Consider the following 24449-nt stretch of genomic DNA (forward strand, 5'->3'; position numbering starts at 1 on the left):
GCTGGGAACCCCTCAAGTCGCTGCTCAGATCCTTTCTGGAGCAGGGGAGCTTCTCCTGCTGGCCACAGCCTCTCGTAGGTGATCCTGGAGCCCAGCAGGGAGCCTCTCCTGCTGGCTGCACACCGCAATGCTGAGGGTCCAACTGCTGCCTTCAGGTCCCACTCCTTCAGGCTCTTCTGGGGCAACTGCTCCCACCCTGCTGGTCCAGCTCTTGACAGCTCTTTGAAGCTCCTTCCTTGTGGTACCTCAGTGGTCTCCCTTGAGTCAGCTGCACTGCCCCTTTTATCCCCCTCCAGGTGACCCAAGGGGTCAATCAGGGGACATGGAGGCTGAGTCTCTGGGGCCTGATTGGTGAGGAAAGGGAATCCCAAGTCCTCCAATCATCTTTTGCCCTTTCAAAACCCCTGAGCTAAGTCACTGCCAGCTAGTCCGTCACATCCAAATAGTATGAACTACTAATACTGAACTGGCTTGCCCCATATGTGGATAAACACTAGGGATGTGCAAAACAGGCCCTGTTTGATTCAGATTCAGATTCAGCCTGAGTTGGGGACAGCGATTCTATTAATTGATTTGGATCACTGTCCCCGATTCGATTCGGACGAATCTGAATCTAAAGATTTGATGCTGATTCAGAGAATCCATGATTTGGACATAGACACAGCTTTATGTGTTGTTTCTACATACCTCAAGGTACCAGGCGCAGCTCATGAATGCTGCAATGCTAGGGCAGATGGAGCATCCCACAGGAGTGGGGGGGCCCACCTGCATGCCTGGCAGTGAACCCAGAAGTGGAGCAGAAGTACTTCCAGTCCACTTCTAGGTCCTCTGGGGAGAGCATCAGGGGGACCCTGTACTCCCCCAGCTCAGTGGTTGGCTGCGTAGGGACCCCTGGTGCACCCCCAGACCTAGGAGGTACCATTTGCCAAGCCAGGGGGCATAGGAAGACCCCCTGCATGCTCTCCGACAGACCTGGAAGTGGACTGGAAGTGTTTCTGGTCCACTTCCGGGTCCACCGGAGACCACATTGGGGAGCCCCCTGCACTTCTGTGGGACACTCCATGCGCCCCAGCGTCACATCATTCATGAGCTGTCTGCTACCTAGAGGTATATAGAAAAAACATTTAAAGCTGTGTCTGTGTCTGAATCACTGAATCTTTCTGATTTGGAGGGTTCCAGTTCGATTCAGAGAGATTAAAGTGTCTCCTGATTTGATTTGATTTGATTTGATTTGATTTGATTTGGATTTGGAAATTTGGCCACTGAATTGGTCCAAATCTCCGCCATATCAAATCAGAGACTGAAGCTTTCGCAGCCCTGATAAACACCTAATCCCCAAACAGGGTGGCTTTCACCCTGGAAAATCAATGAGCCAGTTGCTCAGTCTAACTCAACATATTGAGGACAGTTTTGGAAGCGGCCAAATCACTATGGCTATGTGTGTCAAGCTAATAGCCACCTATGATGTAGGTAACCACCGATGACTCCTCCACAAGACCCTGGAAATGGCAAAAGATCTATACCTTATACAGCTGATGTGACCCGTGCTTGAAAACAGATTTTTTTGTCAAACTGGATGGGAAGCAAAGCAGATGGAGGTGACAAATCAATGGCCTCCCCTACCAAAGCATACTTGCACCACTCAGAATGGTAGAAAGTTAGTGTTGGAAGGGACCACAGGAGATCATCTAATCCAAACCTTGCTCAAAGCAGGACCATCCCAAACTAGATCATCCCAGCCAAAGCTTTGTCTAGCTAGGTTTTGAAAACCTCCAAGGATGGAGCTTCCACCACTTCTCTGGGTAACCTGTTCCAGTGATTTACTACCCTCCTAGTGAGAAAACTCTTTCTAATATCTAACCTCAACTCCAATTTGTCTAAGTCACTTTGAATCCTAGCCCTACCTTCCAGCGTATCAACTACTCCCAGCTTGGTGTCATCTACAAACTTGCTGAGGGTGCACTCTATGCCATCTTCCAGGTCACTGATGAAGATATTGAACAAATTCTGGCTGAGGACTGACCCCTGGGGCACTCAATTTAATACCAGCTGCCAATTAGACATTGAAGCATTGATTACTACTCTCTGAGCCTGATGCTCCAGCCCATTTTCTATCCACCTTACAGTCCATTCATCCAGCCCATGTTTCCTTAGTTTGCCTGGGACAATGTTGTGAGAGATGGTATCAAAAGCCTTCAAAATGGATTTCTTGAGAATCTGCTCCATGATTGTTATATGAATGACCAACCAATCAATTTGGAAACAAAATATTTCATCTATGCAGACGACCTACGCACAACAGCTCAAAACACTGGCTTTGACCTTTTTGAAAAATCCCTAAACAAAACACTAATTGGCCTAACCTTATATCACACTGAAAACCAAGTACAGGCCAATCGAGCAGAAACCTAAATATGTGTCTTCCATCTGAAAAACCATGAGGCCAACTGCCAGCTCAACATTACATGGTCTTCAGACCCTGCTGTCCCACTCTCTAAATCTAGAGTACCCTGGAGTCACCCTTGATTGAACCCTCTCCTACAAAGAACACATCATGAAGACAAAAGCAAAGGTGAGCACTCAGAACAACATTCTATATAAGCTCACCAATTCAAAATGAGGAGCTAGCCCCTCAACGATCCAAACCACTCTCTGGCTCTCAGTATCTCCTCTGCTGAGTATGCATGCCTTGTATGGAGAGATCCATACATGCTAAGTGCCTCAACCCTATTCTGAACAATAGCTGCTGATGCATCACAGACATCTGAAGCCTGCCAGCCTGATGACAGAAGAGCAATGGCCAGCAGCATAGAATGATCGAGACAAACTGAAGATGTATGACCATCCTGCAGCTCACAAATTTCTGAAGTCACGCAGGAGCTTTCACACCAGCATCCAACCTCTCAGTGCCACATCCAAGGAGACACAACTATAGATGTGGAACAAGAGGCTGAAGAAAATACCTGACAGAGGGAAAATGGACATTCAGCAGCTGAGTACTTACCACCAGGGGCTGACGAATCATGGCAAAAGTGGCAATTTCTCAACCGCCTACGTACCAGAATCAAACACTCCAAGGAACTAATGAAAAGTGGGGCTGTACCATTGGTTCAACCACCTTTGACTGTGGGATAGTGCCTCAGACTATGCAACACCTGCTGCAGTGCCCACTGCTTGAAGGCACATGTACAATGAAAGACCTTTCACACATTCCCCCACCCCACCATGGTGCATAGCTCCTGCTGCCAGCAGCTCAGCAACAACAGGCAGTCATGGCTGGGGCACTCATGGGGGAGCCTTGGGGCACTCATGGCTGCAGCAGGCAAAGCCCCCAGCAGCATGCAGCCCCAGCTGAGTCTCAGGCACTGCACATGGCAGCACAGAGCTGACCCAGTCCAACCCACTGCTGCGTACCTTCAGACAAGACTGGGCTGGCTCCATGCCAGCACATGGGGCTTGTGGCACTGCAGGCAGGAGCTGTGCAGCATCAGGCCAGGCCAGCCAGCTCTGTACCTCCATGTGGGGCTTCCAGCGCTCCACTGGGAAGCCGCAACTGGAGGCATGGAATCATGCCATCATGCCGGGTGGGCTCCATTCCTCCATATGCGGCTTCCTGTTGGAGTACTGGAAGGCACAGAGCTTCCCAGCTCAGCTCGATGGCACGTGGCCCACACCCACTCACAAATCCTACACCCACCCACACATGCACCCATGCCCACCCTCCGCCTCCTGCAGGCAGGAGGTCCCCTCCCCCCTTACCAGCTGTCCAGTCACCACCATGCTTCGTATCTCTACATGGGGCTCCCAGCTGGAGTGCCGGGAGCCCTGTGGAAGCAAAGACACAGAGCCCACTACGGTAAAATTATGCAATTATGTACAGTCGTGCCTTTTATGTATAAAATTGCATGGCACATAATTGCATAGTTCCCCGGGGTGTACACATGGAACTGTAACACTGAGGTTTTTTGTAACGTGTGCTTCATTTCTGTAACTGAAGTGGAAATCACTTTGCTTAGTTTAGCCTATGCAAAGTAAAAAACTAGGCGCGTGAACCAATGTTTGTTTTGGCTTTTATTCATTTTCTTTCTGTTTCTTATTAATCTTGTTTTATTAAGAAATCCACTTTTGAGTGAGCAAAAAGTTTAGGTAGTCTGTCCTTATAGTGAAAAGGACAAAAACAGTGACAAAATGGGAGAGGAAGGAATTTCTGGAAGCTGGGTAGATTCTGTTAAAGAAAGTGATTTCCAATTGCCAATTTTAATCTCATTTTGCATAAAATATACCTTTTTTAACTAAATACTAAATGTAGTATTTATTTTCAATAGGGAGAAAAATACAATCCTGTAAACACTTTTTTTCCAAGTAATTACATGACTTAACATACTTATTCACATTCTTATTTCATACATTTCTCATTTTGTTAAAAAATCTTCATTTGCTGGATGATCACTTTTATTTGTAATCGTGTCAGTTGATAAAAAATAAAGTTTGTATTAGACAATAACTGATTCACAGAGCGCAAGAAGTTTTACCTAAAGTTCATGAGTTCATAAGTTATTTTTGGTTGCTGTAGTCTATATTTTCCAAAATATTTCACTTGAAATTATCCTGCCTAAGGCATCTATCTGAATCTTTTGAAAAATGTCCTTATGTTTATCAGGTTTTTGGAATTAGGAGCTCTCATTCTCTTCCAGCTGTTTTTTATACATACAATTGAAGAAGCAAGTTTCACTGCTTCTTCAGCACTTATTGCTTATTCAACTTTTGAAGAAACTGAATGAAATGAAAAGACTGCACCCGCCAAGTAAACTGAAGTAGTTAAGGTAAAAAGTTTTTCTACACAATATAAACCAAAAGTAAAGACACTTGGAAAAAAATGTAAATACAAGCATTTTCTTTGCTATAAAGACTGCAAACAATATAGAGTTAATGCAGTATGTGACATTTTACTTATTTATAAAGCTGATTTTTTTTTTCAAAAGTTGAAGCTGTGTTTCCCCTAATTTCATATATAATTAAAATAAGCAGCAGCTGTATTTCATTAAAAATTGAACAGAACTCTTTGATGTACCATATTATTTTTTGTTTATCTAAATAATTTGAATACATTATACTGCATTTAGGCCTCTACATTAGTTGTCAGAATTTCCATTTTAATGTGAAGATTTATTTTTTTTAAAGGAAAAAAATAATTTAAAAAACGGTTTCTTTTCTTTTCTTTTCTTTTCTAACATTTAAACTACTCTGTGGGAAATATAGTTCCTTTCTTCTCCTCTCAGTGAGGCCTGGGCAAACACCAGGCAATATATCAATAAAAGCAAATAGGTGAGAGTTGATGGTAGAGTTTGGTAAAAGATGGTATGAGGAGTTGTACTACAATGGTAGGTAAATTTTGAAATTAGTCCCTACTGCTCAGATATAGGGCGTGTGTAAATGAAACAGGGGCCCTAAATTGAAGCAGTGGGTTTTAAAAAACACTGCTTCAGTTTATGGCTGATTAAACCCCTGTGTCGTGCAGACACCCCACTGACTTACCTGCCTGTCCAGTGGGGAGGGGAGAGCAAACAGCCAGCAGGCAGAGCGGTTCCTGGGCTGTGGGTGGTAGCTGGTGCTTCCCTCCATGGCAGCAGTGCCCTCTTCCCCTCCCCCCCCCCGCAAGTGGAGCCTGCCCTCAGGCTATAGAGCTACATAAACTTCTTATAGGTGGGAACAATTTATATAGTAGTTTTTCTTTGATAATCTATATATACATATATTAGGGCTGCACAAAAATTTCACTGGCCATTTCATTTTGACACTGTTTTGACTCATTTTGAGGTCAAAGCAGCAAAATCAGAATGAAACAAAGGGCTTCAAAACAAATTGAGGCTAGTTGAAATGTTTCAAAAGTTGAAATGAGGCTAGTTGAAATGTTTCAAAAGTTGAAATGTTTCGACCATAGTGCTGATGGAGAGTCAGCCAATCTAATGCTGGGGATGGGAAGTCAGCCCAGCTGGGGATGGGAATTCAGCCCATCTGGGCTGAAACCCCACCCCCAGCCCGATTCAGCACTGGGGATGGGAAGTTAGCTCAGCTGGACTGACTTCTCGTCCCCCGCCCAATCTAGCGCCGGGGATGGGGAAATCAGCCCAGCTGAGCTGACTTCCTGCCCCCAGCCTGATCCAGCACTGGGGATGGGAAGTCAGCCCAGCTGGGCTGACTTTCCATCCCTGGCCGATCTAGCGAAACGTCGGAACAGCCTCACAGTTTCGATGAAGCAAAACGGAACAGCTGTTTTGAATCGAAATTCGATACAAAATGCTGTTCCATCGAAACCTTGAAACTCAAGGCAAAATGGAATGGTGCTGTTTCACACAGCCCTAACATATATACCAGGTGTTACTAAATAGTAGATTTTCCATGTTTCTTTTACTTCTTATGTTCACAGAGGAAGTAAGTTATCACAGTGTCCTGGCACATGTTACATATAGGACATAATTATGGTGATAGGCCATTAATCATAACCTGGTCTCATGTTAAAACCAGTTTATGGCATGATAATATACTAAATGCACCACAAAGTCTACATTTAGGGTTTCTGTACACAAGCATGGAGGCTGCTTTGACGCGCTGTAATTACAACACATCAGAGAAGACTCAATCAAGTCTGCTGGAGCATAGTAATTACCATGCTCCAGCCAGCCTCCATGGCTCATTTATCAGTGTCCTTGCACTTCAGAAATGGTAGCAGGGGCACTTTATCTAAAGCTCGTTGAACAAGCTTTAGTTCAAATGCCTCTGCTACCATTTTGAAGTGTGGGAATGCTGATTCACAAGGCACTGCGGCACTTTAATTAGAGTGGCTCTCAGAACCACTTTAATTAAAGCACTGCTGCCCCCACCCCCAGAGCACATGTAAAAATGCCCATAATACATAACATCTTTGTGGCTCATGTGTATAATGTCTTAAGTTGAATGTATGGAATGTCAGGGCTTACTTATGATAGATCTTGATGTTCAGCTAAATGTAGGGATCCGGCATGAGATAACACCAAAGTTCAGGACTTAGCCATCCCCTTTCCAATCAGGGGGTTTGGGTTGGGGGCAGCACTAGGTTCTGGACCTGGGAAATTCCACTCCCCAGAGGTAGATGGTGTGGGGGTGCACCATGAGCCCAACATCAGGGAGCATCTCTCTGATTTTGCGTATATTACACCCCAGCCATTTAAGAAACAGGTGTGCAGCTGGGAGTCCCAGCTACACAACTGCTTTTTTAAGCTCCTAGGATGCCCATGGACAGGGTAACTGGGGAGCTAGTTTTAAATTATGGTAAAAAAACAAAGTTAAAGTGGCATTCAGCTATTCTTGAAGGGACCGTGGGGAGCAAAGTGTGCAAAGTGACTTTATATTCTGGTGTTATTGGGACAACTGTAGTTTTTTCTTAAATCCTGGTTCTTTTTGAGGATGTGTGAAATTTCTATCCTTTATTTAATCAAACAAAACATTCAAGTTTTCATAAACACAAAATGTATTTATAGTGTACCTAAACATACTGCCATCCTAGTATTAAATCGTTTGTACACCTATAAGTCTCATCATACAGTACAACAGCACATACGTGGTTTGCATTAGACACATGGATTGGAGGTCAGTGACTGACACTTGCTAAACACTCCAATGTTTGTGGAATCCAGAATCTGAACCCAGAGGTGGATCCATATTTTGTTAGTGTCATCTTCTATAAAATGCATTACTGAAATCCCTGTTCAAATTTTGTAACATTTGTGCTATTCCGGAAATTATAATTAGGGACCTACCTAACTCACAATGAGAGAAAGCAATTTTCATGGCTTGGTTGCCATGAAGAGCTAATTTCATGGTCACTTCCTGGCAGCCCCATCCCTTGGTGGAGAGGCCCCAGAGGGAGGAGGGATGAAGAGGCAGCTGCCAACACAGAGAAATGCAAGGTGCTCAACCTTGGGAGAAAAAACCCATACTTATAGGCTTGGTAGTGTTACACTAGCTAGCACCATGACTGAAAAGACTTGTGGGGGGGTCATGAGTGACCACAAGATGAACATGAGCCACCAACGTGATGCTGCAGCTGGCAAAGCAAACAAAACTCTGGCTTGCATCTACCGATACATCTCAAGCAAAACCCAGGAAGTCATCCTCCCACTTTACTCAGCCTTGGTGAGGCTGCAGCTGGTATACTGTATCCAATTCTGGACTCTGCAATTCAGAAAGGATGTGGAGAAGCTTGAAAGAATCCAGAGGAGAGCCACATGCATGATTCTCTAATCAAGACAAGAGACAGGCCTTATAAGGAGAGCCTGAGAGCCATGGGACTCTTCATCATGGAAAAGTGCAGGCTCAGGGATGACTTGGTGGCAGCCTATAAGTACATAAGGGGTGTGCATCAGGAACTGGGAGAACATCAGTTTACAAGGGCACCCCAAGGGAAGACAAGGTGCAAGGGTCACAAACTCATGGAAGACCATTTTAGGCTGGACATAAGAAAAAAATTCTTTACTGTCTGAGACCCCAGGGCCTGGAATAGTCTCCCTCCAGAGGTGGTGCAAGCATCTACTCTGGACACTTTCAAGAAACACTTGGATGTCTATCTTTCTGGGTCATTTGACCCCAACTGACTTGGGCAGGGGACTGGCCCGATGATGTAGTGAGGTCCCTTCCAGCTCTAATGTCTAATGTCTATGAAATCTATGAAATCTTAGCTGCTGAGTGCCTTTTGTGCAGCATTGTCCCTGGGTGCTGATTGCCAGAGAGACATAAGTGGGCACTTGCCATCTTGGCCAGCTTTCCCCTCCTGGGCAGGCTGTAAGGCTCAGCTACAGCAGCAGCAAGGACAGCTGGCTCCAACTGGGGTACCAGTATTTTATTTTTATAAATGTATTTATTTTTTGTTGATTATCCCAGGAAAACTGCAGCCAATTTCATTTTTTGTGGCAATCACAGAGATCACCATTTTTCACTGGTTCTGCAAAGATCTCAAAATGGTGATTTAATTGCTAATTACTTGGTGTCTACGAATAGGCCCATCTGTCACAAACCCCACTTTGTTCTGGGAGGTTTGTCAGGCGTCATGTATGTCTTCCTGAGTTTGTTTTTCTGATATGGAATGTGAAATGTCTACATAAAGGCAATGCTAAGCTGTATTTCACTTTATCATTATGTCTGTGTAAATAAATTGTAGTATTCGATATAAATATCATTTAGATAAATTTTTATGTTGTAACCAAGACTGTTTAATGGGGCAGTGATGATCTTTACCTATTTGCAATTGAGAGAAATAATTGTTGAGAATTAGCATCTGGCATAGATTTGTTTACTCATCAAGTAGGCCCTTCTAGGCAATGACAAATTCCCTCTTTAAAAAGAAGGGACCAGTAAGACTATCACCTGGTAGGCCTGTGCACAGTGGCTAGTATTCAGTTTGGATTCGGATTCAGCCGATTCAGGGCACAGTGATTTGATTTGGTGATTTGAATCACTGTCCCAATTTGATTCAGCCGAATCTGATTTGGAGATTTGGCAGCAGCCAAAATTCTGAATTTCTGAATCAGCCAGGGCAGGCCCATTCCCTGGCCCTCTCCCAGCCCAGCAATGGCTGCCCCAGCTCCTGTCACTTGTTAAAAAAGAAAGTCCCTGGATCACTGGGTGCTGCCAGGCAGGGGACGATCCCTATTGCCCCCACTGCCCCACGCTGCATGGGGGGCTCTGCACAAGCCCCCTTACTCCCCCCCTTGCTCCCCCAGCCCCACCATGGGTGCCCCACCCAGGCCAGCTTCAGCCCTTTAAGAACCCCCCCCCCGAAAAAACCCCAGGACTCACTGCCAGCTCCAGCCAGCGGGGGGGGGGGGGTGATCCCCACTGCCCTGCATCACATGGGGGGCTCTGCACGAGCCCCTGTAACCCCCAAGGGAAGATGAGAGACAGTATCTTTAGGATACTGGATTAGTAATTTTCAAGACTGTAAGGATGCAAATGTTCCCCTGGTTTTAACTAGATCAGGAAAGACTTCAGTCTCATAAATGTGCACTTTTCAGGGGGCATGAAGTTATCCACATAGTGTTGGCTTCCCGTAAATCCAATGAGCAATGTATGTAAATTTAGGCTGTGTGAAATTTTGGTCGCTGTTTCATTTCATTTTGTATTCAGGCATTTCAGCAGTCAAATTACCGAATAATCCAGAATGAAATGCAAGGCTCCAAAACAAAATGGGCCATCCAAAATGTTTCAGATGTTTTGGAGCTGTTTCAGAGCTATTTCAAGCTGTTTTGGAGGTGGGCTTGCAGGGAAAGAGAAACTAAGGGGGTGGGGGGGAAGGACTGCTCTGATATTGACATCTGTAGCTGGTCAGTGACAAGAATGTATCCTTGAGGTCCAATCGCAGTGCTCTGGGGGAGGGACAGAGAAGCACCATAAAAAGGCTGTTTGTGAACTTTTGTATATCACTTTGCAGCTTCATCTGTGAGTGTCTGGAGTAGCAGCAGAGAACAGCACCTGTAAGCTTGGCTGGCAGCTTGGTAGTGCCTTGCTACCAAGTTGTAGCCATTATCATTAATCCTTTCCTATTTACCCTTGCCTGCCCTTCCCCAAAAATCCTGTTATTTGTTTTTCTCATTCCACCCCCGCACCTCCTGCCAAACAAAAAGAAGGCAATGCTTTGCCTGGAAAGCACTCAATACACCTACATTTATTACACACACGCTCACACAGACACAAATTTTTTTCCAGCACACAAAATATGAAGCTGGAAAAGCAGGTTCCAGAGGGGGCAGAGGGAGGCTGTAAGTTCCCTCCCCACCCAACTTAGACACAGCCTCTTCCCTAGCACTTGCAGAAATAAGGGTTCTGGTGCTGGTGGCAGCAAGGAAATGGGACCAGTGCCTATATCTGCACCCCCTCCAATAACACCAGCCATAATAATAACCCCTGGCCCCACCAGCATGAAAAGCAGAACCAGCATGACAGTCTCTTCCACCCCCATTTAGTTCCTAGTCTGAGCCTTCCAGTGCCAGAGGAGGATCTGGATCTGGAAGTAGGGGTCCTGAATGCCCTAGCAAAAGAAATTCTGGGGACCAAGGAGGAGTCTGAGTTTGTGTTCCACTCCCTCCAATTTCCCCTAGAGCCAGGTCTCCTTCCCTGGAAGGCAGTTCAGAGGAGATTGAGGTAGAAGTTGTGGAGGTAAGTGTCTCAGCTGAGTCCACTCCTCCTTTTGTTGTGCCTCTGCCTGCTGAGGATGGGGATCAGGCAGGTTCCACACCTGCACCCCAAAAGTGAGGGGGTAGTGTGGTGTGGGATCATTTTGAGGTGGCAGATGATCCCAGGTATGCTATCTGCCTGCACTGCTGATATAAGACCAGCCGAGACAAGGAGGAGAAACACTACAGCACCACGGGGATGTCGATGCATCTCCACAGGCACCATCCCCTTGCCCTTGCTCCTCCTCAGCCTGGCACCAGTGGGAGCATGCCCCAAAAGAAGTCCCCCTCTCACTCCAAAGCCCCCATCCCCCTGAAGCAGAGGCAGGCCACCCTGGAACAGTGGGGGAAAGGCAGGCACACGGGGGGGGGGGGGGGCGCATTGCAAAGGTGAGCGAGATCACCCAGATCATCAGGGAGATGCTTGTTCTGGATGACCAGCCCTTCTCTCTAATTGAGTGGCCAGGGTTCAGGTAGCTCATGGCCTCATCCTAACAAGTTCCCACATGTACCACCTTCAGCAGAATGGTGGTGCCATTCCTATGTGAGGCATGCAGGAAGTACTTGAGAGAGGAGCTGTGCAAGGCAGGTCTGCAAGTGGCCTTGCACTTCACCTCGGACATCCGGAGCAGCTGGGGTAGAGATCATGCCTACCTCTCCATCACAGGGCACTGGTGCCATCAGTCAGGCCATCGGTGGGCTCTCCTTCAAGCTGAGGTAATGGATGAGTCCCACACAGCAAGGGAGATCATGGAGACCATGAACTGCATGGCACAGGGGTGGCTCATTGGGAAGGGTGAGTTCATCCGTGGGTTCATGGTCACCGACAATGGGGCCAGTATGGTCAAGGTGGTCCATGATGCCAACTTTGTTGGCATCTGCTATGTGGCACACAAGCTCCACCTTGCAGTCACCTTGGAGGGGGACAGGGCTGCCGGTGATGGCGCTGTCACAACCGGCCAGATTATTTCGAAGTGCATGAAGATGGCGGGGTACTTCCACTGCAGTATCAAGGTGGGCAAGATGCTATGGGACCAACAAGCAGAGCTGAGTATCCTGCAGCATAAAATCATTCAGGATGTGGAGACTCAGTGGAACTCCACATACCTCATGCTGGAAAGGCTGGTAGAGCAACAGAAGGCCATCCATGAAATGGCCTTGCTTGGGGAGATTGGGATCAGTGGCCCACTTAACAAAACAGAGTAGAATTCCAGCTCCCAGATCTTGGTGGTCCTCAAGCTCTTTCTTGAGACCACCAAGACCCTCAGCACTGGCAATGCCCTCCTTAGCCAGGTGATCCCCAAAGTGAGCGAACTTGCGAATCAAATGGAGAATTTCTAAGGGATCAATGTTTCTGGCTGGGGCAAGCCGCTGTCACCAGAGGTGCAGGCACTGGTAAAGCAGCTAAGGGATGGCATCAAGAAACAGCTGGATCCATTGTGGTCCGGTATAGTCCACGTGCTGGTGGCCATGTTGACCTGAGGGTGAAGGGGAGTATATGCACCAGCAAAACCCTGGCTCACTGGATGGAGGTGCTGCTGAACTAAGTCCGGGAGGCCGAAGGGCACAGGTGGGGGATGTGAAAGAGGAGATCCACTTTCCTGTGCCAGCACTCCCAGCAGCAGCCAGTCTCCGCCATGACAGGCAGTGTGAATGTGGGCCAAGGACATGGCTTCAATGGTGGGGTCCAGACGCACCAGACCCCAGCATCAGGCAGGTAGTGCTGTGGCCTCGGTGACTACCTATCTTGGCGAGGACATGGAGCCACTGGACTGTGACCCCTTGGCCTATTGGGCAAGCCACAGCCAGATGTGGCAGGATCTGAACACGGTTGCCAGAGAACACCTGTTCTGTCCACTGACCGGTGTTCCAAATGAGAGGGTGTTCAGCATTGCTGGGGATGTTGTGACACCCCACTGCACCTCCTTGCATGCTGGTCTGGTGGAGCAACTGGTGTTCCTGAAGGTGTACCTCCCACTGCTAGGGTTCCCCAAGCTCCACCTGCAGATGGAGTGAGTGCCACCCTCCTCACTCCATCCACAACTATTTCCTTTTTTTTTTTAAACCATTCAGTGTACCCCGCTGTCAGAGCTGGAGGGGGCACTCACTGCATCACCAGCCAGCAGAGGAAGCTTCCATGCCAGGATGAACTTGGAGGTAGGGGCTGGGGCTGTGGGGAAGGAGGAGGTCCCAGGTCCTGGGCATGACCTAAACTGCACGCTGCCAGGGTCGGGAGGCCTGATGGGACTGTCAGTGATGCGCCAGCCTCAGGAAATGCCAGGACCAAGGATCTTCCTGGTGAAAGGTGGGTAGGAGGCACCTTATAACCACCAGCCATCACACACACACACAGTCCTGGCTGGGGAAAGCCCAGACCCATAAGATCTTTGAGAGGCTTGAGGCTTGCTGGTTGCAGTGGAGTTGTGAGGCTCCAGGTGAGCTTAGCTGCCTAGAATGCCATCCGTAAGGCATGGGCTTTCGGGTTTAAAACCCTTCATCAGGCTGAGGAAGCATCTAGTTGGTGTGTGTGTGCTCTTCCTGGATGGAAGTAATAGTAAAGAAGCCAGAGACTGGCAGGGAACGCAGGCAAGAAAGCCAGTCAGTGAAAATGGAAATGGAGGCATCAGGGGGATAGAGACAGGCTGGGGTTGGGGGGAAGGGGGATATAGCAGGTAAAAGTCAAGAGGTACCTGGGGAGTTAGATGTCTGGCAGGTTGTAGTGTGTCATAAATCCAATGTCTATATTGAGGCCGGCACAAGTTTCTGTATCTAGGATGTTGTATTCCTACACGAATTTCTGTATCTAGAATGTTGGTGAAGTGAAGTTCATAGGCCTGTCAGTGAAAAGTGGTTTGTAAATTCCCTTTGAGGATCAGGACTGAGAAACTGCAGACAGAGTGGTTTTCTTGTGAGAAATGTGCCCCCACAGGTAGTTGGTATTTTTGTCTTTGATAGATTCTGGTGTGCAGTTTGTGGGGGTATAGAGATATGTTGGCAGGTTTTGCATTTCTTGTCATGGCATGGTCTGGATCCATTTGGTGTGTTTTGGGCTGTAGGAAGTTGGCTTCTGGTGATGAGGTTAGCAAGGTTCAGTGCTTGTTTGAATTTACAAGCCACTTTTCACAGACAGGCGTATGAACTTCACTTCATCAGCTTCCTAGGTACAGAAACTCATGGACTCAATATAGACATTGGATTTATGACACACTACAACCTGCCTGACATCTGACTCCCCTGGTAGCAGCAGGTACCTCTCCACTTTTACCTGCTACATCCCCCTTCCCCTTCCCGACCTCCCCTCCCACCCCCCCGCACCCCCCCACATCCTTTACCCCCTGATGCCTCCACTTACATTTTCACTGACTGGCTTTCCTGCATGCATTACATGCCGGTCTCTGACTTCTTTACTATTCCTTCCATCCAGGAGGAGTACACACACACCAACTAGATGCTTCCTTAGCTTGATGAAGAGTTTTTAAACCTGAAAGCTTGCAAAGAAGAATTTCTCCAACTATTCTGTTGGTCTAATGAAAGAGACCAGCTTGACCCTAAGAGTCTTGTTTGGGCTATGTCCTTAGACCAACACGGCTGCAACCTACACCCCTTAACATACACATAACATGAGTTTTGTTTTTAGCAGTTTGAGGTTCAGTTGCACAGAAAACCCTGCACCACTCTACCTGAAACCTAGCAGGCCTCTCTCATGCCCGCATGAGGGGCTAAGTATGGGGCAGGACAGATGCTAATGAGAGCAGCCATTTAATGCCCCACTCTCAGAGCTGGAGGCGGCAGTTTAGTTTCTCACCAGCCAATAGGTGAAGAACATCTCCCTGCTGAGCTCCCATGCCAGGAAGAACTTGGAGGTATAAGGGCTGGGGCTATATGGGGAGGAGGAGGCCCCACATCATTCTGGGCATGACCTAAAACCTCACCCTGCCAGAGTAGGGAGGCCTGAGTGGGACTGCTGGTGGCACAGCAGCCCCAGGAAGTGCCAGGACCATGAACCTCCCTGGTGAAAGGCGGGTAGAAGCAGGAGGCACCTGATAACATCCAGCCACCGCACTGTCCTGGCTGGGAAAAGTCGAGACCTGTAAGATCTTTGAGAGGCCTGAGGCTTACTGGTTACATTGGAGTTGAGGGGGAGAACAGGGGCTACCATCCCTGCAGTTTTCACCCCTCTGCACCTTAACACATACATGAAGTCACACATGTCATGAGTTTTGCTTGTCAGCAGTTTGAGGTACAGTTTCCCAGAAATTCCTGCACCTATCTCCTTGAAACCTGGCAGGCCTCATGGCCTCAGAAGGGGCTAGCATCCCCACAAGTTTCATCCAAATCAGGAAAGAAATGACAAAGTTATAGGCAGTTTTGTGATTCCCTATGATAGCTATAGCCTATGGCCGAAACACTGTTGAAATTCTGAAACAGCTCTGAAACAGTTTTGGCCAAAATGAAATGGAACAGTGATTCAAAACACCAAAACAAATCAGTGTCCCTTGGAAATGCTGAATATAAAATGAAATGAAACACAGCCATTTCGGACAGCCCTACAAAAGACCGAAACGAAACACTGTCCCTCCAAAACTCTGAATCCAAAAATGAAACAGAACGCAGGCATTTCGCACAGCCCTAATGTAAATGGCCACATATGAAACTGTACTTATGCTTTGCCTTGAGAGCAAGGTTTTATTTTTTGTTTTCCTCAGCATAGGGAAACAATGAAGTCCCTTGGCTAGAGGGTTGAGTAGAAATTGCACTCTTGGATCCATCTCAGCATATGGCTATTGATTTCTTTCCACAATAAATCTTTTAATAACTCACTTATTATCAGGGATAACTGATTCTTGAGCATTTGACTATACAGGCAGGCCTCTTCCAAGGAAGATGGTGACCTTTTCTGAGTGAATGACTGGACCAAGGTATGATTCTTCTAGCTGGCAAAATCCCCTCTGTTAAGAGCTGGCAAGACCTGGGTGCGATGGATAAGTCTGAAGCACTGCAGATGAAGGACCTGGCCCCTAGCCCATCTCAGCTGGTTCACAGTCAAACAGTAGACAGCAAGGAGGGGCTTGGGGCAGAAGGGTAACCTTGAATGTGTGAGAGTACCTCAGGAGTATGTCCCTGGCTGCATTAAGGGTTGGGGAGCTTAACACTATCTCTAAACGAACAGCGTAATATAATGTGATTATCTGAAGAGCTATAACAGGCAGCAGTTACTGATAGTATTTATTGCTGTAATACTCTAATATTTCAAGTTGTTTTTTAAAGTTTCGTTGCCAATAAATGTCAATAAAGAAATAATAAAGCACAAAGAAAGCCTCTCATAAATTTCAAATGTATACATTTAAAGTGCAATATATAAATGACTATAAAAACTAGGTTCTGCACATATTTGTTCTGGATTTTAGATGTGATTTAGTAGCAGAATATTGTCTGACATGCTATATCAAATCAAATGTAGACATTCCTGGTTAATTGCTATATTATAGGCTAATTACAAGCCTGCCAGCTCATTATAAACCCCATAATTTTTTTGCTTTCAGCAATTACCTGTCGCAGACAAGACGGGGGACAAGCTGACATTAGCGAGTGCCTTAAATATGCCAGCCCCTTACCACCATTAACACAGACCTGCCAAATCCCTTGCCAAGATGACTGTCAGTTCACAAGCTGGTCAAAATTTTCTTCCTGCAATGGGGACTGTGGAGGAGTCAGGGCAAGAAAACGCACTCTTGTTGGTAAGAATCCTATGGATACAAAGGTTTTTTATTATTATCTGTTGTAATTTATTGTGTTTTAAACTGACATACTTCCTTCCTTGGATCACCAGATGACAAACAAGCAGGAATTTCTATGTTCATGATGAACTACCAGGTAGATAATGGGCCTAAACTGTACAACTTTGATGGAACTGAGGAGGATATATATAATACATACATATACATATACATATATTTTGTATATAGGACATATACAAAATATATGTAAATGATACTGTGGCAAAGTAGTGGTCAGAGAAAAAGTAAAGATTCCATAGTAAACTGACTTCAGAATGGTTCAGATAGTAGACTATTTATCTTTCTGAAGGGCAGGTCAACAATACCACAATTCATTGAGTTGAAATCTTCAAAGTAGCACAGAGCCTATGGATGTTAAGGGGAATGTTTCTACATATTTTTGTTCAGTTCCTAACTTATCTCCTGCAGCCCTAATGTGTGTCATTACTGAATACTTGAAGACTTTCATATTTATGTAATTCCATAGCCTGTCTCCAGGTGTCTTAGGACACCTTACGCTATGTTTTCTCTTAAACTATCAAGATGACTCTTCTTTGTGATTGAAAGAGATGCTGTCTGTCCACTAGAACAGTGGAGGCCAACATTTCTGGCAGGTGTGCCACAAATAAGCCCCCCCAGTGCCACTCTGACACCCTTCCCAATCTGCTCATCTGCTTTCTGTTCCTGGCCTTATGCTACCAGTTGCATCTGATGCTTTGTTTTATGCTTCCTTTTCTGTGCTCCCTGCCCAGTTTGCTGCTTTGCTTTACAACCCATCTCATGCTTTGCTTCCTGCCCCCTTCCGAATCTGAAACTGCCCATGCCACTGTGGTATCCATTGTGGTGCACATACCTCAGATTGGCCAACTTTGCACTAGAACCAGACCACCTGACTTAGCCAGGGGGCTGCTTTATACCACTGTAATATGATACTCACCAAAATTGGAAGAGCTAAGGATAGCAAATGATTCATAATCTTTGAGAAGACTCACAGTAACCCCTTATAATTCTAGTAAACAGTTTATGTCAGGATTGCTTTCATAGGGGAAAGAGATGGCCATTACCTTCAAAATTAAACAAAGAGGAGCTCCTATCAACCTGGACACTTATAGGTCCCTTTGTACCTCTCTTTACTGAGCTCAGCTACTCACCTGGTGCTGAGATCATAGTTTGGCCCGTAATGAATAAATTCCATCTTGCAAACTGTTATTCAGTCCAATCTACAGAGCTAATTGAGCATGAAAGCCTAATTATTCATTTGGGGGAAGATGAAATGGAGGGGCAACTCTCATGTTTTCAATATGATGCTACCTAATGAGAACAGAAGGAGAATTCCCATGTTCATTTTACATATTGAGTCAGTGGCTAGTAGAACAGTGCCCTTATGTCACGTCAGTGTTTCCTTATATGTAAGTGTGATATTTGAAAGACAAGGAAACCCACCAAAATATTTATTTATATTATCTTCTAGTTGAAACCAGGTATTTTATAAAATGTTTGTTTCCAGCCTTCATCCATCATTAAAAAGAGGACTGACAATAGGGTATGATAATAAATACTGGGGAAAGAGAAAACAAACAACAAAGGAAGAGATTAAAAACTGCAAACAATAGGAGAAAAAAGGATATTAGGTACTGGGGGGGAAGTAAATGAGTTTCAAGAAGAGATTTGGAAAAAAAATACAACAAGGTAGTGGACTAAATCAAAAGAAGGAGCTCATTTCATTAATGGGCTGATTTTCAATATTTTATCTAAACTGGGGATTGACCCCAGAAACTCAGAGAGTGCATTAGTATCATACAGATGTGTGTTCTCTCCTTTTACAAAAAATAAATTGAAAAATTGTTATCTAGAAATGAATAAAATTTATTTGCTATTGCTCTCTGCATCATTAGTGAATTAGAAAGGAAAGAACATCCTGCTATTGAATTGCTAAAATGTTTACGTTGGGGTGTCGCAAGGTAAGAACTTAAATGTATATTCAAATTTAATAGATGGCTTTGTTTTAAAAAGTACTGAAGCTAAGGCAAGCAAAGAGGCTTGATGCTTTTGAAAATCAGATCACTTAATTTGACTGGCTATGTGATTTTGATGCCTCGTGTTGGGTACCTACATTTGAAAACTTTGTCCTTAAGTCATATGGTCTTGTACTTTTATAGATCATTACTTGATATTATCAGTTTTTGATACAAGATGACAAAAAAGCAGTGTCTGAAAAAATTATATAATCCTCCCCAACCTTTCCCCACAGGAAAAAGTAAAAAAAGGGACAAATGCAAAAACTCACAGATGTATCCCTTGATTGAGAATCAGTTTTGTCCGTGTGACAAGTACAGCGCTCAACCTGTGGGAAACTGGTCTGACTGTATTTTACCAGAAGGCAAAGTGGAAGTATTATTGGGAATGAAAGTACAAGGAGACATTAAAGAGTGTGGACAAGGTTATCGTTACCAGGCCATGGCATGCTACGATCAAAATAGTCGGCTTGTGGAAACATCACGATGCAATAGTCACGGTATGTAGATACTTGTTTTCGTACATTTGCCTGTCTGTTTTTCCTGATCCAGCTATGCAGGACCAGTGCAGTTGGAGCCTGTTTAAGCTGTGTGAGGTTTGCATGGCAGGAGCCTGTTCTAGCTGCATTGGCTGGCACATCTGGAGCTCAATCAAGTTATGCAGGGCTGGCACAACTGAAACCCGATCCCTGCACGTGGAGCTTGGAAATTTAATGGAGCAGGAGTGGGTGGCAGTGTTAATTGCCACTGCACCCCCACCACCAAATTTCTGGACACGAGAGGAGCCCCATGAACTGGATGACACAGTTCTGTGGGCGGGATCTGATGCTGATAAAGTATCAATTTCATGGCATGCTTTTGCTGCTCTGGAGCACACGCTTTGAGAGTCACTGGCCTATAATAAGTTATATAGTGTTGACTGCATCAGGCAGAAGCATGGCAGATGTTAGCAACTACTTTGTTTTAGTAGCTAGTTAACCCAAAGCTTAAGCTTAGCAGCTCTAGGTAGAACAATAAAGAATGTTCTGATCAAAGGTTTTTCATTGGAAAAGTTCAGTTCACCAAAACCAAAGAAGTTCTTGTGAAAGAGTGTCATCAGATGTCCCATTTCAAGAAAAAGAAATTTGAAAAGTAAATCAGAAGTGCCAAATTATTTTGAGCTTCTTTGAAACTCTTTCAAACAAAGAGTTATGCTTCAGTGCAGTTATTCTTTGTGAAATTTCCACTAGTTTATACTGAACAGGCTAAACATTTTAAAAGATTGAAATGATCAAAACAAGATTATTAGATGCCACCCATATGGGGAAGGTTTTGGTGGGAGAGGGGAGAATTGATTGGTAAAAAAATGTTTAATATTTTGCCATATGTCACATTTTGGAATGAGGAAAAAAAATTCAAAATGTTACAAGTGATTGATATGAGGAAACACTTTCCTTCCCAACTGAGTTTTTTTTACACTCTTTGAACTAAGTATTCAGTCCTCTTTAGAAGCTTCTCACCTGGTTGCAAGGTTAGGCCAAATGTCTAAATTTGCCTTAAAGTGCAGAGGAGGAAGAGGAATAACACTTGATTGGATATGAAGTTATCTTTAGAAAATTATGAAATAAAGACTAAACATAAGTGAAATTTTCCATTTCCTGTTCTGCGAGGGCTATTTCAGGTCACATTTTTAATTTGTTGTGACTGTTACACATAGCAAGTCAAAAACTGATGATTTATTTTCATCGTTGTCTGTGAGCCTGCAAAGAATTTTCACAGATCTGGTTTTTTTTCATACATCTGTTTTTTTTTCCCCCCCAATCTGCTAATTAGAGCTGAAAGTGCTGAGAAACACTCTCACCCTAGGAAGCATATATTCTGAAGACATGAATTATCATGACCCTAGAGAGAATTTAGTCAGTAGGAAGTGTAAAACAATAAAAGAACTTGAGTCCATGAGAGCCGGGAGGCCTAATGCCAATCATTGTTAAATTGAAGGATAGAGACTGTCAACTTTTGTGTCAACTACTATGAAACAATGTGCATGGGAAGCAGGAGTTATCCATCTAATAGCACATTGTGGAAGTAGTGCATGCTGGGAAACATGCTGCTTCAATTAATGGGCAAATAAAGTGACAGAATTATTTCTCTGTCCAGAATGGGATGCTGTCCAGCTGTCCCTAGACAGGCTCCACCTCTGCAAGTGTAGAATTGGTGTTTTCTCCCAAGTGATCAACCCTGTGACAAACAGGAAGTCACCTGAGTACCTGTTTCCCAATTTTCACATTACTGAATTACTCTTCTCATGATCTCTATTTACTCTTGGTATGGATCAGAACTAACTCTTTATGCCTCAAGCCCTCCCTAAAGCCATTACTGTTTCCATGTTCTATGCACTTCTCCCACATGAAAAGAAAAATGGAAAGCATGTGTACATGCACCCTGCCTACCAGACTTAGACTTCCTGCTCTTTTCCTCCATGCTTTGTAACATGGCATAGAATCAGGACCGAAAATTTTCTCATGTAGATATTCTTGTCTAACAGTTTTATAGATTGACTAATCTTGGATGATTCTATTTTCCAACACCCATTTAATAACCATTTAATGGCATGGTCAGAATTTGTTTTTTTCTCTTGTCTGACCCTTCCCTTGTTCTTTGAAGGGCCTTGTGTTGATTCTAAGTAAATAAGCCCATGAGATGTAATGACAAATGTGCTTTGTTTCTGCTCCTCTTCTTTGAGCATTCACTGCTTGTCAGCCTCCTCCTTTTCAGTGAGCCTCAAGTCAGCTGCAGTATCATAAGTATCACACTTTCATCCACCCTCCACTACTGCATCAGCTTTTTAGGGCTTCCTTATCATCTCCAAGCTTGACATTTTCCAGACTACCTCAGCAGCCTTACAGGATTCCTTCCTAGTGCCAGGGCTGGAGCCGTAATTCCTACCTACTTCATCCCCATATGATCAGTAGCTCCTCAATGACATTTTTCTTTTTACCTGGAAAGTAAAGATACTCCCCTCTTTACCCAGTCCTTTAGTTACAGATGTTTTTCAGGATCCTACTGTGGGCTCAGAAAGTTACGATCTTTGTTCCAACTCGATCCTTATCCATATAATACATAAGCAGGCTCCTGCTGCTCCTTCAGACTCCTCAAAGGTCTAAGTAGGGTGAGAGGAATCATTTTCTCTCTGCTTTTGGTCATGGACATCCCTAGACTAGAAAGGGTGTGAATATCCCTTACATCACAGGGATGCTTTGAAAACTAATAATGTTTGTGAGGCCCACTGATAATATAGTGAAAGAAAACCCACAAGGAAATTAATACATTTGGTTTCAGGGCAGATTTCAATAACGGTAGTAAATAAGTTATGGGGCCTTATTTTTGCACCACAAAAAATAAAACAAAAATGTTAATATCTACTCTGAATAAGGTAGGCATTAGGCCTGTGCAAAGTGGTTAGTATTCACTTCAGATTCGGATTTGGCCGATTCGGGGGACAGTGATTTGAATCACTGCCCCAAATTGATTCAGCTGAATCTGATTCAGAGATCTGGCAGCAGCCAAATCAGCCAGGCCCATCCCCCGCCCGCTCTCCCAACCCAGCAATGGCTGCCCTGCCCGCCCCAGCTCCTGGCACTTGGAAACAAAACTCCTGACTCACCAGGTGCTGCCGGGTGCCGCGCTGCCCCCACTGCCCCCCACTGCATGGGGGGGCTCTGCACGATCCCCCCAGCCCCGCTATAGCTGCCCCACCCACCTCAGCTCTGGCCCTTTAAGAAAAATGAGAAAAACCCCTGACTCACCATTCCTCCTTGGTGGGGGGTGATCCCTGCTGTCCCCCATTGCCCCGCACCATGTGGGGGGCTCTTTCACGAGCCCCCTGAAGCCCCAAGGCTGCTGCAGGAGCCGGTGAGTCCCAGGGTTTTTCTCAGTTTTATTTTTCTTAAAGGGCTGGAGGTGGGGCAGGCAGGGCAGCCAGGGAGGGGGCTGGGACAGTGGTGGGGGGAGCCCCCCATGCAGCATGAGGCATTGGGGGCACCAGGAATTGCCCCTCTGCCTGGCAGCACCTGGTGAGTCACCAGGAGCTGGGGTGGGCGGGGCAGCCATGGGGGGCGGGTGGAGTGGGCAGAGCTCAGGGGGCACTGAGCGAGGCTGGGGAGCAGGCAGAGAATGGGGCCTGGCAGGGGGTCATGGTCAGTAGGGGACCCCATGGTCCCCTACCCCCTCCTCCAGCCCCCCTCCCCCACCCCCTACTTACCAGCTCTGAGTTCGGCTGCAGCTCCCTGCTGCAGCCACTAGGGACCGTCTGAATCATCAAAGCTCTCTGAAACTTTTCCAAAGATTTGGAGAGCTTCAAATCAATTTGGACCTTTTTATTGGTCCCTTGATTTGATTTGGATTTTGAGATTTGGCCACTGAATGGACTTGAATCTGTTCCAAATTGAATCAGCACCCAAAGCTTCGTGCAGCCCTAGTAGGCATCTTGAAAAAAAAAACAAAACAGAATAGTTCATTTCTGGCATTTTCTATCTTTAGAATGCTTGACTTGGCCATTTTAATAACATTATTTTAATTTATTGTTGTATTTAAGTTCCTAACCTTTGAATAAAGCAAAAAAAATTCTATATTGTGTCATTTTATTGATATCCACTTAGACCATGGAAAAGTATGGCAGGTATTAGCTCCACCACACACATATCTGCTGCTTGAGTTAGAAGAATAACTGAGCAGTAGTAGGTAGTTATCCTCTACCTAGACCAGCACAAAGGGAATGTCTTTACTAGCAAGTTTCAAAGATATTTTTTTGACAGCAGAGAAATGGTGAGACTCAGGCCCAAAAAAGAACTACTCTTCTGTCTATCTGTGCTGAAGCATGGCTGCTGCTTCTTTGTCACCTATCTTTGTCTGAGCATTGTCTCTTCCTTACTCTCACTGAGGTCCAGGCCCATGCTTTTCATTTAGCCTGCTTCTTGGGCTTCTTACACGAGGCCTCAGCTGCTTGACCAGTAAGTCCTAGTTTTACATCTCCAGATTTCTCATTCCAGTCTCCTGAACCCTCTGTGACATACAATCAGTATGGAAAACTTGAGCCTAAATATCCAAAAGATTTGGCAAATTTATAAATAGCTGAAAAAGAGCCTTATAATGACAAATACATATTCTTCACACAGGACAACTTTAATAATAGGCAGTACTACCTATTAAGGAGGCATTCTTAGAGTGTTTCCTGATTGTGCTTTATACAATACAGTGTCTTTTATACCATGCCATGGTTATTAAATTTGTAACCCCTTCTTGTTGAACTGTGCTGTAGAACCTCCACTTCCATTTTTAAGTTATATTTCTACCCTTATAGCTGCAATGTTAACTAAGTACATAGCTCAAAACAACATCTTTGAGGCTATAAACAGACATCCTTTTTAGAGAAAGATCAACTATGCTGGGTTTTGTCCCGACACAACTGATCTGTT

At 45.1% G+C, this 24449-nt stretch overlaps 1 protein-coding gene across 1 annotated transcript in view; it reads left to right on the top strand.

The window, feature by feature from the left end:
* THSD7A (thrombospondin type 1 domain containing 7A) overlaps positions 1–24449 on the top strand; it is a 432531-nt gene that overhangs the window by 336790 nt on the left and 71292 nt on the right. Inside the window, exons 15-16 of the mRNA XM_059728968.1 lie at positions 16748–16942; positions 19233–19496. Coding sequence (XP_059584951.1) covers positions 16748–16942; positions 19233–19496 — 459 coding nt within the window. The remainder of the gene's footprint in view (positions 1–16747; positions 16943–19232; positions 19497–24449) is intronic.

Source organism: Alligator mississippiensis, chromosome 5 (genome assembly GCF_030867095.1).
Source record: "Alligator mississippiensis isolate rAllMis1 chromosome 5, rAllMis1, whole genome shotgun sequence".
In the NCBI taxonomy this organism is placed as follows: domain Eukaryota; kingdom Metazoa; phylum Chordata; order Crocodylia; family Alligatoridae; genus Alligator; species Alligator mississippiensis.